This window comes from Chelon labrosus, assembly GCF_963514085.1.
Source record: "Chelon labrosus genome assembly, chromosome: 18".
Taxonomy (NCBI): domain Eukaryota; kingdom Metazoa; phylum Chordata; class Actinopteri; order Mugiliformes; family Mugilidae; genus Chelon; species Chelon labrosus.
The window spans coordinates 19,729,049-19,745,161 of NC_140351.1; the positions used below are offsets into that span (position 1 = coordinate 19,729,049).

The 16,113-nt window shown below is 44.8% G+C and overlaps 1 protein-coding gene across 2 annotated transcripts in view; it reads left to right on the forward strand.

The window, feature by feature from the left end:
- The window catches only part of mtrr (5-methyltetrahydrofolate-homocysteine methyltransferase reductase), a 34,579-nt gene that overhangs the window by 1,734 nt on the left and 16,732 nt on the right, over positions 1 to 16,113 (forward strand). For both annotated transcript variants that reach the window (XM_084566014.1, XM_084566015.1), the window contains exons 4-10: positions 130 to 247; positions 343 to 844; positions 917 to 1,030; positions 1,121 to 1,277; positions 1,455 to 1,543; positions 4,107 to 4,287; positions 9,547 to 9,589. In XM_084566014.1, coding sequence (XP_084422140.1) covers positions 130 to 247; positions 343 to 844; positions 917 to 1,030; positions 1,121 to 1,277; positions 1,455 to 1,543; positions 4,107 to 4,287; positions 9,547 to 9,589 — 1,204 coding nt within the window. The remainder of the gene's footprint in view (positions 1 to 129; positions 248 to 342; positions 845 to 916; positions 1,031 to 1,120; positions 1,278 to 1,454; positions 1,544 to 4,106; positions 4,288 to 9,546; positions 9,590 to 16,113) is intronic.

Here is a 16,113-nt window from a genome sequence, read left to right on the forward strand (position 1 = left end):
CCTCACTATGGGCTCTTCATTTGCAAAACATGTTTGTGCAAATCATTACAACTCGGAGCACTTCACACTGTTTACTTTCTCAACAGTTGCAGGCTAATCTTCATCTGTTTTCCCCTCCCTCCGTTTCAGCTTTAGGAGACACAAATTATGCAGATTTCTGCAACTGTGGGAAGACAATTGAGCGTCGGCTACAGGAACTTGGCGCCAAACAGTTCTATGCGTCGGGATATGCAGATGATGGCACAGGGCAAGTTTGTTTGTAGTGAAGTAATATATAGATTCCAACTCTATCTCTGGCTTACATTTGTCGTTTTATCATCTTGTGGACTTTGTTTTCTCCAGGCTGGAGGTGGTTGTAGACCCCTGGCTTGAAGGACTGTGGAATGCAATCAAAGAAGCCTTATCAAAAATGGCTTCTAATAGGACTGCTCACTTGAAAGGGAATGGAGAAGATTCAGCCAAAGAAACTCCTGATTCATCTGCACCAGATGTCCAACTGGACCTCTTAAACATCACTAACCACCAGAACTGCGAGTCAGTCAAAGCGGTAGGCGCGGACTCCGAATTTGCATCTGCCGCTTCGTCTCCAGCTTCTGCCGTCTCTGATGTCAGGCCAGCTCCTCCTGCAGTGGGCCCTGTTTTGGCATCCCAGGCCAGCGGCACTGCCAGTGTTTCTACATCAGCATCAAAAACACAGGCAGAGGATGCTGAAGTTCCCCCTGTTTCACTGGCAGCTTCACTGACACGCTCTGTGCCGCCGCTGTCTGAGTCCTCGCTTAATGTTCCTGCTCTGCCTCCTCCGTTCTTAGATGTCTCTCTTCAAGAAGTGGACACTATGGAACAGGTGACGAATGTTACTGCAGAGAAAATCAGCATTGTTTGCGCTATACTTCATCTTATTAATGTTTTCTTTCAGATTGATGGACCACCGAACAAACAGACTCTCCATGAGGTGCCCATATCCAAGGCAGTTCAGCTGACCACAGGAGATTCTGTCAAGACAGCCCTTCTCCTAGAGCTGGACATCTCTGTAAGAAGACCAAATAACGTTTCTTTAAAAATAAACCAGCGCAGATTGAAATCGGAGTTTAAATTTGACGTGTTCCTTTTTCATCCTCAGGCTGACCCGACCATAGCCTATCAGCCAGGAGATTCTTTTGACATATTCTGCCCCAACAGAGCCGCAGAGGTGGACGACATGCTCTGCAGACTGGGCCTCCAGAACCAAAAGGACCACCGCGTCAAAGTTTCTCTGAGAAAGGACACCAATAAGAGAGGCAAGACTTCAGTCGTCAAAATTTTCTGACTTGTACCCACATACACTGACACACAAAAAAAAACACAGTGCAACACAGTGTTGGAAAAATGACACATACAGCGCAGAAAACACAATATATCTCAAGAATTGTGGCACACTGCATGCTCATGTTTGCCTCTTCACCACCATGTTAAAGGTGCCCAGGTGCCATCCTACATCCCCCAGGACGTTTCTCTGCTGTTCCTGCTCACATGGTGTCTGGAGATCACAAGTGTTCCAAAAAAGGTAGCGTCTGTTCAAACATTTCTCTGCAGCTACTTACTTTGTAAATTACATGACCCAAGCCCCTTTTTTTTTGTGTGACATCCTGACTGTTGCTTTGGTGCATCATCCACAATAAGAGGGACGTCCCATTTTCTTTCTCTTTCTTTCTCTCTCGTTTTTAGGACATGCTTTTATTTGTTTGTCAAAGCTCAGGTTGTTTTTATGCAGAGTCGCCAATATATGCACACATTTTCTTACTGAACAAACCCGCTGGCTTCCAAATAGTCAGCGCAGGGTGTGGAGTCGGAAGATTTGCAGGGGTTAGTAGTTTGGTCCAATGAGCTCAGGTGTCTGAGAATGAAATAATGACTGAGCGAGACTGGCTGCATGGCTGCATTCTTGAGCTTTGGCAGTGTCTGGGATTGGGTTGGGGAGGTGGCCTGCACAAGTTTCACCTTGCTCTTTAAATTTCGCAGCATTCTTTGATGTACTAACTTGTGAATCACCGGCTGTGGTTACATGATCAGTATTTCTTCAACCAATTTGAAATGATTCTTTTGACATTTGCAAATAGAATCTGTAGGAAATAAAGCGAAGAAGAATATCCAAAACAAAACTCAAACAAGTCCTTTTTGCCTTTGCTTCAGCTTTGTTTTATCTATACCATGACCTGGATGACCGAGAATCATCCAAATTTATTGGCAATATTAAATTAATTCCTAGCCCTGCCCTCATTCATTCAAGCTTCCTTCATCGTTTCATGTTTCTGTCCATCCCAGAAATTCCTCACATGATATAAAATTCACGCCGCATGGGAGAAACATGCTCAGGATCAATGTATTTATTTCAACCTGAGGGAAACAGGTGGACGTGCACATGGTTTTCAGATGCAAAGTGTTCATGTAAATGCAACAACCGAGCACCTACCTGTGCTACTCGTTCTTTTTCTAGCTCACCGTGCATCTCTGAACTTATTTTCCCTTTGCACGCTCCTGATTGTTATTATGAAACTCTCATTAATGAACAAAGTTGAGAACTGTTTATTTCCATCTGGCACGAGCTGCACTTGTACATTGAATGACAAAAGGGGGGCAATAATTGGCAACATTCCAACAGCGCTAATAAATATTGCACTTTAGCTCAGCATACAGTATGGTTTTATCTGAAACCACAAATTACAATTACAGCACAGTTTAGTTTTATGTTAATGGAACACTAACATTTTTAAACACAACACATAAAGCTGTCTAAGAGTAAAAAAAAGTATGCGATGATATTGCCTGGCCAGTCTGATGAATTAAGAGACATTGGGGAAACGTGATTCTTGATTTCCGCTCTGATTTTATTAGAGAAGCTCTTCAGCTGCCCACATCAAATTGATAATATGTGAGAAAGATATAGACGATCTAAATTTTAACAGCCGCCGTCGGTTCGGTTCCGTGAAAAGCGCGTTTGAACAACTTGTTCACAGATTTCTTTGCCTAATTCCTGCACACAAAAATTGATTGTCTCAGGCCAAAGTGTTGTCTGCAGATTTACAAGGCGATAGCAGTTTTATTTTACACCAGCTGTCTGTAATCTAAGCAGTTAAACCGCTTCACTAAAGCAATTGCAATGCCTATAATGTTCCTTGATCTTTAGGATAGTGAAAGCTAATCACCTCTACCCTTTAGCTTGTACTAATAGTATTTGTGACTGCATCAGATCTTCTTTTCCTTTCGGCTGTTCCCTTCAGGGGTCACCACAGCCAATCATCTGCTTCCATCTCGCCCTGTCCTCTGTATCCTCTTCTCTCACACCAACTACCTTCATGTCCTCCGTCACCACATCCACAAACCTCCTCTGAGGTCAGCTACAGACAGATAAATTTGTACATCCCGACTCATCACTTTTTGACAGTATTTAGATGTACTCAGCTATACCAGCGGTGAGAATAACTCTTCCAGTGCAAGTGTGAAGGTGTGACTAATCTCTGCATACACGCATTCACACAACTCTAATGAATCACTGAGATTAAACAGAACACTTAAGCGTGATGAATATTTCGGAGCTCTAATTACCGCATCGGACTGATTTATGGACGCGGGATAAAGTCAAATCACTTTAAAAGTTAAGCAGGAGCATTTTAATATTCCTTCATGATCCCTTTAATCCAATTCAACTTATTGCCCACATTAAAATGTAGATATGAAGAAAAGATACTGCATGTGTAACATATTAATTGAGGGCATTAATAGATTTTGATGAATTTATGTGAGGATTATGAGACTGCTAACTTCTCTTTAAATCAAAATGTCACTATGGTAGCAGAAACTGCATTGTGAATGTTACAATAGCTGTGTTAGGTAACCGGGCTGATGCCAAGGTCTACCTCTACAGGTTTCATTTATTGAGAGACTAACAAAGACTTATATGACCTGTGTACAATGTGGCATTGAAGTTTGTTCTGCTGCAGTGTCATAAAATGCAGCATTCTTTTCATAGTTTGTAGCAGAAGTTTCCGCAAAAGTCATGGCCGCGGCTTCTGACGGAGGCGCGGAAGGAATTCGAGTGACGGCGCCTCTGATTTCTGTGTCCCTGTCAGGCGTTCCTGCGAGCGCTGGTGGAGCATACGGGGGACAGCGTGCAGAGGAGGAGAATGCAGGAGCTCTGCAGCAAACAAGGCTCCGCGGACTACAACCTGTATGTGAGAGGCACGGGCCTCAGCGTCCCGGAGCTCCTCGCAGCCTTCCCATCCTGCTCGCCTCCTCTCAGCCTCCTCATAGGTCAGACCCCCTGCTGTTACCTCACTAGTCACATTTAGTCTGATTTTTTTTTTGTGTGTGTGTGTGGATGAATCCGATTAAGAACCATACTGTACTGCTCAACATGCTACGTGAAAAACACTCTGACGTACAACATCTGATCAAAATCAAATTTACTTTCATAATTTTGCTTAATCTTTATGTCACACAGCAGATGACTACACATTTATTTGAACATGAATAGTCACTACAGAAGAATATTCTGCCGGATTTTGTAGATTTTTAATTTTTTTTGTATGATTTTCAATTATAATAGCTTAATTAAAAGCAGCTTTTCATGTAGCCTGAGGTAAATGAGGAATTACAGTGATTGACACCAGAGTGGGATTTTGACTACACCTGCACAACATATCTGTGGAATAATTCGTTCCGAATGATTTATTTGACTTTAAAAAAAAAAAAAAAGAAAGAAGACCTCGGGTCATGTCAGGTCTGCCTTCTGCGTTTGTAACTCTGGTAGATCTGTCCAGATAGTTTTTCGTCCACCAGGGGTCACTGCAGTCTTAGTAAAACGAGCTTCGTGAGCCGAGTGCTGTGGTGGATTTTCTCGGAGCATTTAATTATACAGAATGGCCGGGCATCAGGAGGCTCCCCACGGGGTCAGCTCTCATTTCCTTGTCTCATTGTTTCACCTCTAATATGGTTTCTGTAAATATAATGGCACTATTATAGCTCCAAATCGAGACATATCTCTACTCCCTGCTAATAATATTGATCTATTTCATTTATTTTTTTTGTCTGCCATCTACGTGTCCACTTTCTTTGACCCTTGGAGCCAAAAAGCTGTTGGGTAAATAACATCTTCTCTCAGCTCATTAAGATAGTTGGCTGGTCGCTCACTACAGATGTAACAAGCTTTGACTGAAAGTTAGCAGACAGTGAAATTAGTTGGCGACAGTTTTACATACAAGTGGAGTTGTCCTCTAAAACAGCTGTGTCACAGCTCCTGGCCTACCCCAGTGTCAGTTATTTTAGGCCTACTTGCCAACCGCAGCAACTTTTTTTTTTTTCAGTGGTGAACTGAGGCAGAAATTGGCAACGGGGACTATCATGACCTCGTGAAAAAATGCGGTGTTGGAAGGCCCTCCAGGGCAACAGCTGTTATTCGGTTTGCTGGTGAGCCACGGAGCGCAAGGACACAAATGTGCAGTTTGGATCAGAGGTTAATGGTCAACTCTGACTCTCTGTGTCACTGTTAATGTACACCGCTGCATTTTCGCTCTGTTCTCGGTTCATTACCCCAACGGAAGAGGAGTTGTTTGCCGATTAGAGTTTAGGTTGTTATACGCTAACTGTAAATAATGAGGAGAGATGCCCCAGATGTCTTTGGCCAAGTGCATGCCGGGTATAAAACTAAATGCTTGATATAAATTGGGAAAGATACGTGCTTCTCAGAGTGAGCTGTCCTGTTATACGGCCCATTGTTTCATATAAGGTGTCAGATAATAACTGTGGGGTCATAGCCCCAGGGAGCTAAGTGCTGTCCATGAGCATCTTTTTCAATTTACTTTACCGCAGTGCTCAAATGAAACGGTACCGAGGTGCAGGTTTTTTTTTAGCTTGCCTGTGACTTGTGGAACAAAGTAAATCAAACTAAAGTAAAGGGAATATTTCTGTATCGCAAGAGGCTACAGCTTCTTCTGTCTGAGGGCAAAGCATGAAATTTAAAATAAATTTTCCCGGTCACAGAGAACATGCTGCATATCACATATATTCCCACTTTATTCATTCCACTATTGGAAAAAATTTAAAGGGTTTTGGAAGTCCATGAGCTAGCAGGTCCTTTTCTCAGAAGAATCTTGAAATTAGCATTTGCAGACTATTAAAAACTCTAAAGTCCCCCCCATTGAGAAGTCTTCTTAATGCTTTAATGCCAACAACCCTCCTAATTTCATGAGTGGGCGTATATACTATCCATAAATCTTAAGAAGTATATACTTTTATGCTCAGTCACATTACTTTTTCTATTCCTTTTACCCACTAAAATGGTACCTCTATAATAAATTGCAGGAAAGCGAGACATTTGAGATGGAATGGATTATATTGTTGAGCTTATGATTGATGATACCTCTGAACCAGATTGTTTCTGATATAACACAGTGGCAATCCTGGGACTGTACTTTTTGGAACAGGGACCTTTTTCCTTTTTTTTCTCCTTTTTTTTTTTAGAAATATGTATTTTAAGATGTATCCTGAAAGACCCAAAAGGTTTGAAAAGTGATACATCCCTTTGTGTCTACCAGCAGTATCATCATGGCGCAGTGATGTGAGATGATGGATTGATTGCTCTCTGCTTCAGACATGTGCTGTCAGTCTGTGATGGAAAGGAGGCGACTCGAAGCAGCGTGCAGCCGCAGAGCATAGTGTTGACTTACATGATACGCCTTCTGATAGAGAGGTGTGTGCTTTTGCTGACGGAAAGGATGCCAGACATGCCGTATTGATGATTTGTCCAAAAAGATTTTGCACTTTCCTCGCTGCCGTTTTTTGCGAGGAAACTTTAAAAACATTAAAGATTTTTTTAATCAATTTGGTTGCGGCTTAGCCTTAATTATTTCTGAAGGTTTATTTACAGAGGATTCACTGTGAGTTGCATGTTCAGTACGAGAGTATTGATTATAGCTAAGGAAGGCCAGCCTGTAATCTTGGCTCACCTTGTAAGTCATTAATAAATTCTGAGCCTCCAAACATTTGGACTTATATTTCAGAATTAAAATCACCTTCACTGAAGTTTTTCTTTCCATGCCATGCAGAACTTTTGGCATGTGCCACATGGGATTGCACACACAGCTATTTATTAAACTATTAAAATATAATCAACTAAATATACCACTTTATTATGTACACCTTTCTAAGTTGGACTTGAGTTGCTGCCAGAATGGCCTCAGCTCTTTGTGGCATAGATACAACTTGGTGCTGGAAACATTCCTCAGAGATTTTCTGCCCAGTTGCTGTAGATTTGTGGGTTGCACCTTCATTATAAGAATCTGCCATTCCACCACATCCCAAAGGTGCTCTTTTATTGGACTGAGATTTGGTGACTGTGGTGGCTATTTAAAGGAAGTCTGAGATGATATGAGCTTTGTGAATGGAGTCTTATGCTTCTGCTATTAGAAGATGGCTGACTCTGTGGTTATAAATGGATGGGTATTGTCTATTGACCTGACCGGCTGAATGCGGCAACCAGTATTTGAATTTCTGATGCCTTTCTGTTAACTCCATCCAGCCATTCTTCTTTGGCCTCTGGCAACTTCAAAGAATTTTATGGCCAAAAAAAACCACTGCTCACTGGATGTCGGTTGTGTTTCCAACATGGATTGCCTTCAAAAGTGAAGCCGAAGCAAGTAGAGCTCCCCCTGGTGGCTGGTTATAGAGATGGTATAGGGTTAAAACAGTAAAATACACATCAAATATTTTTTTCAATGATGGTTTTTATCATTTTAGGTAGTTTATATAATGCTGATGCATGCTCAAGTGTATATTTTTCTGATAAGTTTCATTTTAGTTGCTTTAGAAACGGGATGTGACATCATGATTCCTACAAGTTACCATGCCAACCGCTCTGTGAAGCAGTCCTGTAGGACCATGAGAGTAGGAAAAAATAAAAAAATAAGTACGGTGTATAATCCAACATTTTCTTGTAACGGGTGGAGGTAGAGCGGAGCGCAGTATTAGTTCAACACAAATGCGAGTCAGTCTGGAGGAAGTGCGGGCAGGTAATCGATAACGCGACTCCAAGTGGTTCCACTCCCGGACTGTACAGCACAGACTCTGGCTCCAAACTCACAAGATGGTGCCACCCATATCCCAGGGAAAGTAATGTCAGTTTGACCCATGCAAGGGAGTGGGGACGCGTTGTCCATATTTATATACAGCCTATGGTTTCAGAGCATTCTGTGCGAACGCTAGAGATGTTTGTTCGTGTCTTAGAAGATCAAAACCATGCCATGGCTAATGTCAAATGTTAAATCCCCTTTCTTCCTCATGCATAAGATCCTCTTGACCACAGCTACATGCCTAAATCAAATGAGATTCTGCCAAGTGACTGGCTGATTAAATACCTTACCAGCCTCAGGCAGATGGGTTTCTTCTCATAATAGCGAGGTTCTGAGGGTTTCAGGCTTTAGGCTCTGTAAAGCTCCTTGTGACAGTTTGAATAGTAATGCCTGAATAGATAATATTTAATTGAATCACATTGAATTAGACATTTGCTTTAAAGAGCTCTTAAACACCTATATCTATATACTATTCCCTGTAGTATACATTCTTTCAAGTAATATGTTTATTAGCAAAAGTGAAGTCAAGTTGTTTTGATATTGCTACAAATCTGCTTATTTCATTATACGTTTTGTTTTTTGTCTTTATGTGTCTGGAACGGAATTGTTTTTAGAAGGCTACTGTTTCAGCAAGGCCTATGTTTTCGTTCTTTCAGATTTCTAACAGTTTCCAGCGTCACCTTTTTTTTTTTTAAAGTAGAAAAGAAAATCTCAGCACAAAGAGATGAAATGGACGTCAAAGCGCGGAGCTGTCTCTCCAACACCACAAACTGTTTAGACGTCAGAGAAAGCCAGGAAAGAGAGGAGAGAGCACATTTAGTCCAGCTGTTTGTCTTTCTGAGCAATTTAGCAGAAAAATGTGTTATTGTAAGGCCTCAGCTGGTGCGTATGCTGCAGCTTTGCTTTTCCAGCTTCATCTATCACTGCGATACAAATAAAACGTGAGAGAGTACATAGCAAGCAAGTTGCACAGCTCTCGATCACTCTCTTTGCTCACGTCTAATAAGTGGTGCTGGTTGCTGCGGTGCAGAGAACGCTGTATCCTGTTGCTATAGGGGTGAAAAGTTACCTCAGACTCATAAGTTTTCCTGATTTCACTCCCGCTCCTCACGCGTTTAATGTGCACGACATATCACCCAAAAGAGGGCACCTTCATGGCTGGCATTGAAATAAGGTCTGCATAAGCAATCTGTTTCCTACTGGCTCCACATCTGGACACTTGGGATTCCATAACCCTGAGTTTGTAATTTCATAAATATAGAAGTGTGTCCTAGAAACAAGACTGTAACCTGGGTGGCGGTTGCTGTGGATAGATTGGTAGGTAGGACGTCTCAGAGGACTGAGATGACTTTCAGATTTTTTTGTCTCCTCTCTGTCATGGGTGTCTGTGTAACCAAATCCTAGCAAGGCAGCGAGATGACTGACAGTTGTGCTTGCCTTTCAGAGCATTTGCCGAAACTGCAACCACGGCCTTATTCAGCAGCGAGGTAAGGTGACAGAAAAACAAGACTGACTGACTTAGGTTTTGCAACCATATTCTGACACCTGTCACGGTTTATCCCAGGGGGGAGGTGGTAGGACCCAAGTGCAGGACAAAAGGTGAGGAGGCTGGAGTCGGCAACAGGTGTTTAATAAAACAAAAGGAAACAAAAGGCGCTGCTGGAAGAGCAGGAATTCCAAATACCAAAGGAAAACTAAAAACTCTCAAAAGACAAAAATGCAACATAAGACTCGAGACAAAAAAACAGGGAGCACTAGAGACACACGGGAGTAGCAAAAACACTGGAGCAAAAAACACTAGAAGCATGGAGAACACACAGGGTAACAAACCATAGGGACTCACAGTAAGAAACCATTGGGAGACAGGGTAACAAACCATAGGGAATGACGCGACAGGAACAAAGGGGAAGCCAGGGCTATATATGCATACACAAGGAACCAAGGGGTGACGAGACACAGGTGACAGAAATCAAGAGACACAAGGTGGAACCAATTACACAATCACAGAAACACAGGGCGTAAGAGCACAGGAAATCAAAAACTTAACAAAATAAAACAGGAAACAGGAAGACAAGAAACAAACGAAACTCAAAACGTGAACACAGGAAACCACAGAAACACAACCATCACAGTACCCCCTCCTCAAGGGACGGATTCCAGACGTCCCAACAAAAAACAAAACAAAATCCTGAAACAGTCCAAACTCAACAGGGAGGGTGGAGGGGGCGCGGAAGGCGGGAACCAGAGAGGCCAAGCCGACAGGGCTGAGAGTTCTGGGGGGCTGCCGGGAGGCCGGGACGACAGGACTGAGAGTTCTGGGGGGCGGCCGGGAGGCCGGGACGACAGGACAGAGAATTCTGGGGGGCGGCCGGGAGGCCGAGACGACAGGACAGAGAGTTCTGGGGGCCGACCGGGAGGCCGAGACGACAGGACAGAGAGTTCTGGGGGCCGACCGGGAGGCCGAGACGACAGGACAGAGAGTTCTGGGGGCCGACCGGGAGGCCGGGCAGACACGGCAGAGAGTTCAGGGGGCCGACCGGGAGGCCGGGCAGACACGGCAGAGACCGGCGGACCCACCTCGGCAACAGGAGCAGGAACAGAAGCCGGAGTCCAACCAACCTCGGGAGCAGGAGCCGTAGTTGGATCCACCTCGGGCACAGGAACAGGAGCAGGATTCCGTCCCGCCTGGGGAACAGGAGCAGGAACAGGATCCAGCACAGGCACGGGAACAGGAGCAGGAACCGGATCCAGCACAGGAACGGGAACAGGATCCAGCACAGGAACGGGAACAGGAACGGGAACAGGAACGGGAACAGGATCCAGCACAGGAACGGGATCAGGATCCAGCACAGGAACGGGATCAGGATCCAGCACAGGAACGGAATCAGGATCCAGCACAGGCACGAGAGCAGGAACAAGATCAGGATCCAGCACAGGAACGAGAGCAGGAACAAGATCAGGATCCAGCTCAGGAACGGGATCAGGAGCCGGGGTCCGAGCCGGGACGGGAACCAGAGAAGAGGCGACCCTCGGAGCCGGGACGGGAGCCGGAACGGGAACCAGGGAAGAGGCGACCCTCGGAGCCGGAACGGGAACCAGAGAAGAGGCGACCCTCGGAGCCGGGACGGGAACCAGGGAAGAGGCGACCCTCGGAGCCGGAACGGGAACCAGAAGCGAGCGGATCCTCGGAGCCAGAACAGGGACAGGAAGCAGCGCTGGAGCAGGACGTGAGCCGACCCTCGGGGCCGGAACAGGGACAGGAAGCAGCGCTGGAGCAGGACGTGAGCCGACCCTCGGGGCCGGAACAGGGACAGGAAGCAGCGCTGGAGCAGGACGTGAGCCGACCCTCGGGGCCGGAACAGGGACAGGAAGCAGCGCTGGAGCAGGACGTGAGCCGACCCTCGGAGCCGGAACAGGGACAGGAAGCAACGCTGGAGCAGGACGTGAGCGGATCCTCGGAGCCGGTACAGGGACAGGAAGCAGCGCTGGAGCAGGACGTGAGCGGATCCTCGGAGCCGGTACAGGGACAGGAAGCAGCGCTGGAGCAGGACATGAGCGGATCCTCGGAGCCGGTACAGGGACAGGAAGCAGCGCTGGAGCAGGACATGAGCGGATCCTCGGAGCCGGTACAGGGACAGGAAGCAGCGCTGGAGCAGGACATGAGCGGATCCTCGGAGCCGGTACAGGGACAGGAAGCACAGGCGAGGCCGACATGAGAGCCGGAACAGGAGACACAGGAGAGTCCGACCTGGGAGCCGGAACAGGAGCCGGAGCGACCCTCGGAGCTGACGTGACCCTCGGAGCCGACCTGGGAGCCGGAGCAGGAACCGCTGCGGAGTCCGACCTGGGAGCCGGAGCAGGAGACACAGGAGACACCGACCTGGGAGCCGGAACAGGAGACACCGGAGCCGCTGCGGAGTCCGACCTGGGAGCCGGAGCAGGAGCCGCTGCGGAGTCCGACCTGGGAGCCGGAGCAGGAGCCGCTGCGGAGTCCGACCTGGGAGCCGGAGCAGGAGCAGGAGCCACGCGGGAGGCCGGCTTGGGAGCCGGAGCGGGAGCCACAGGGGAGGCAGGCCTGGGAGCCGGAGCAGGAGCCTGAGTAGATCGCCGGAGGTTGGCTGGCCGATGGTCAGCAGGCCGGGGAACCCCCACTGCATGGCTAGCAGACCGTTGCAGCAGAGGCTGCCGGCCTGCAGGCCTGCCTCCGTGGCGACCACGAGGGCCCGACCTCCCTGCTGGGGCCCTCATGGCCAAACGTGTGCCAGAGAATAATGGCAAAAACTCAGGGATGAGCCACGGTTTGTACTCCAACTTTTGATCTAAGTAATAAGTCAGTACTCGCCTCTTTTCCTCCTCATCGAAAGGGTTGTAGTCCGCTGGGTCCTTGTTTGGTCGCGTCATTCTGTCACGGTTTATCCCAGGGGGGAGGTGGTAGGACCCAAGTGCAGGACAAAAGGTGAGGAGGCTGGAGTCGGCAACAGGTGTTTAATAAAACAAAAGGAAACAAAAGGCGCTGCTGGAAGAGCAGGAATTCCAAATACCAAAGGAAAACTAAAAACTCTCAAAAGACAAAAATGCAACATAAGACTCGAGACAAAAAAACAGGGAGCACTAGAGACACACAGGAGTAGCAAAAACACTGGAGCAAAAAACACTAGAAGCATGGAGAACACACAGGGTAACAAACCATAGGGACTCACAGTAAGAAACCATTGGGAGACAGGGTAACAAACCATAGGGAATGACGCGACAGGAACAAAGGGGAAGCCAGGGCTATATATGCATACACAAGGAACCAAGGGGTGACGAGACACAGGTGACAGAAATCAAGAGACACAAGGTGGAACCAATTACACAATCACAGAAACACAGGGCGTAAGAGCACAGGAAATCAAAAACTTAACAAAATAAAACAGGAAACAGGAAGACAAGAAACAAACGAAACTCAAAACGTGAACACAGGAAACCACAGAAACACAACCATCACAACACCTTCATTTATCTGATATAACAAGTCTCCACATTTCTGTTTTACTCGAAATATTCTTCCTGAAGTAAAAAGACTCACACACAGACAATGATAAGTCACGGTGAAGAATGTGAATGTTGTTTTGGATTTAAGATTCCATGAATGTGACCATAAAACTGCTGAAGGAATAATTGACATAATCTTTTATCATTTACACAACTAAAACAGTAACAGGATGTTTGTGCTTGTGTGGTCTTGTAACACTCCTACCTTGTTATTGAAATCTGTACCAGTGAATGTCCTGTGCATCATAAAATATCACTAAATTGTCAAATTATTTACACCGATCAGCCACTACATTAAAACCCCATGACTCAAGAAATAAATAACATTGACTATCTTGTGACAATTCAATGATCTGCTGGGAAACTTTTGGACCTGGCATTCATGTTGATGTTACTTAGACATGTACCACCCACCTAGACCAGACCAGACACCCCCACCCCATAGCAATGACACTCCTTGATGGCAGCAGCCATCCCCAACAGGATGCAGCCTGACACAGACACACACACAGAAAAATGGACACACAACTCAAAAAACATGAAGAACAGCACAAGGTGTTGACCTGGCCTCCAAATTCACAAGATCCAAAACTGATCAAGTATCTGTGGGATGATCCACAGAGGCCCCTCCCCTCAACCCATAGGACCCAAAGGCCCCCACTAACAACATTGTGTTGCCAGACACCACAGGACACCCTCAGAAGGCCCATGTCCAGTCTTTGATGAGTCACAACTGTTTTGGAGGCACAAGGGAGACCTACACAATATTAGGACAGGTCATAATGTTATGCCTGATCGGTGTACATAGGCACTAATAGAGAATAATGTACAGGATGTATGTTGTTGTCTGTGTTACATGTACTTATGTTTCAATGGTTATTTGGAAGTTTAATTTCCTAACAATGATGGGAGGAAGCTTCACAAAATAATGGACTTTAAATATTGTATAGCCTTTAGCGTGCTGCGTTAGTTTAAATAGGCCGCATGTTCCTTCATTTTGCCTCACTTAGCCGGTCATTGATTTGGTCTTCCTTTTAAGCTACTGCCCATTAGCTTTGCTTTAAAGCCCATGTGAAACAGCAACATCTAAAGCAATGTCAAAACTTCTCCGCTCCTCTCATTAGTCCCTCACTTAGCCGCTTGCGTGTGTTTGTGCAGAGGGATGGGGGGAACGGACAGGAGGGAGGGTGGTTGTAGTTTATCAGATGGTGCAGAGACATTAGAGACCTGCATTATTGATGCTGTGGTCAATAGAGGTCTCCAGTGGCCCACAGGAACTGGAGAGTGAAGGATGAGAAAGCGTGAGAGTGCTTCGGCCGGCAGTGAAGGCTGATCGGAGAGCAGGGAGAGGCCGTTTTTATTAAAGCAAGACGGAGAGAAACTTTTATCCTTGGGGGCTACTTTTGGAAATGGCAGTGGATTTGTGGAAAAATTGTGCAGTAGCTCAACTAATTTGAGCATAAAACAAGAAAAGTAATATATCCTTCATCTATTAAGGAGGAAGAAAACACATGTACTGTACTGTAAGTTTGCAGTCACTGATGTTCAGTGTAGTGTATGTAACACTAACTGTTTATATAGCTGTAGACTTCCTTTAGCCATAGTCTGTGTAAGATGTGATAGAGAGTCCATACAACTGTTAAAATAATTAGGTAAAGGTGATGGCAATACAGTTCTGTTAGTTAGCAAAAGAATAATTAGATTCAATAATTAGTTAAAAATAAGGGCAAACTATTGAAATAATATCACCCAGGTGGCCCAAGTAGTTGATACCCAGTTAAAGTACTTAACTAAAATTGTTAGCTGTACATTTTTTTTTAGTTATATTAGTTATTGCAAAATAATTAGGTAAAAGTAATAGATAACCAGTTATAGTAGTTAGTTAAAAGTAAAGAGTAAACGGACTAAACAATAAGCTTAAAACGATAGTTAAACTGTTAAAAATTAGCTAAAAGTAATGGCTATCCAACTACAGTATAGTTAGCTAAAATAAATGCTAATGAATAAATGCATTTATAATAAGTATAAAACGATGGACACACAGTTAAAATAAATAGCTTTTATTAGTTAGATAAAGAATGAGTAATTGGTAAAAAGTAAAAGAATAGTAATTAGTTTAACCCTCAGGCATCAGTTTAATTTACTACCATCTTGAGTCATTAAGGACAAAAATGTCCACGTCCAAAAAACTGCCATAAAAACTTAACTGATTAATATGTTTTTCGGCTTTCTTCTGCATAAATCTCTTTAACCACTTCAGCACTTTACAAAACTACCAAAAATTCCAAAAACTCTTTAAATGCCAGTTTGATTACTTAACGTCACTGTTGTTTTTTTTTGTTCAAAAAAATAAGTTATTTTCCATAAGACTAATGTTGGAAGGCTAGGGCATTTTTTTCAAATCAGTCTTGGATATGACCAAGATTATCTAAAATATTGACTTGATTGCATTATTAGTTTTTGTGTAGCATCAGATTTAAAATTTACTATCCTCTTGTGACCTTAGTGGACATAAAATGTCCCATTGACTCCCATTATAACCACATTTTTTAATCTCTCAACCATGACACAATATAATCATTCAGTTTTTGTTATTGAGCTTAGCAGGCTATTTTAAGGTCTGTGTGTCTGTGTGCGCATTATTCACAGCCATATATGCACTTTTTCGGGAAAATGAAAACATGGGCCCCTTCTCTTGCTGCACTTCACTGTGAAGTAAACACAGCGGTTAATGAGCTGGAGCACCTGGCTGGAGTCCTGTCACAAACTGTTTGGAGCTTGGCTATCTGATCATTTCATTCCTTTGCCAACTAAGGAGCAAGATGAAGATGTTCTTCTCTGTGGACAAGGGTCAGAATGAAAGCATGTGGCCTGTAACTCCCAGTGAGATGCAGGAAAGTGAAACACCCGCAGGAGCGTCTGATGTGGACTTGGAGGTGGACTCAGATTATTCTGCATCCTCTTCTTCCTCTCCTGA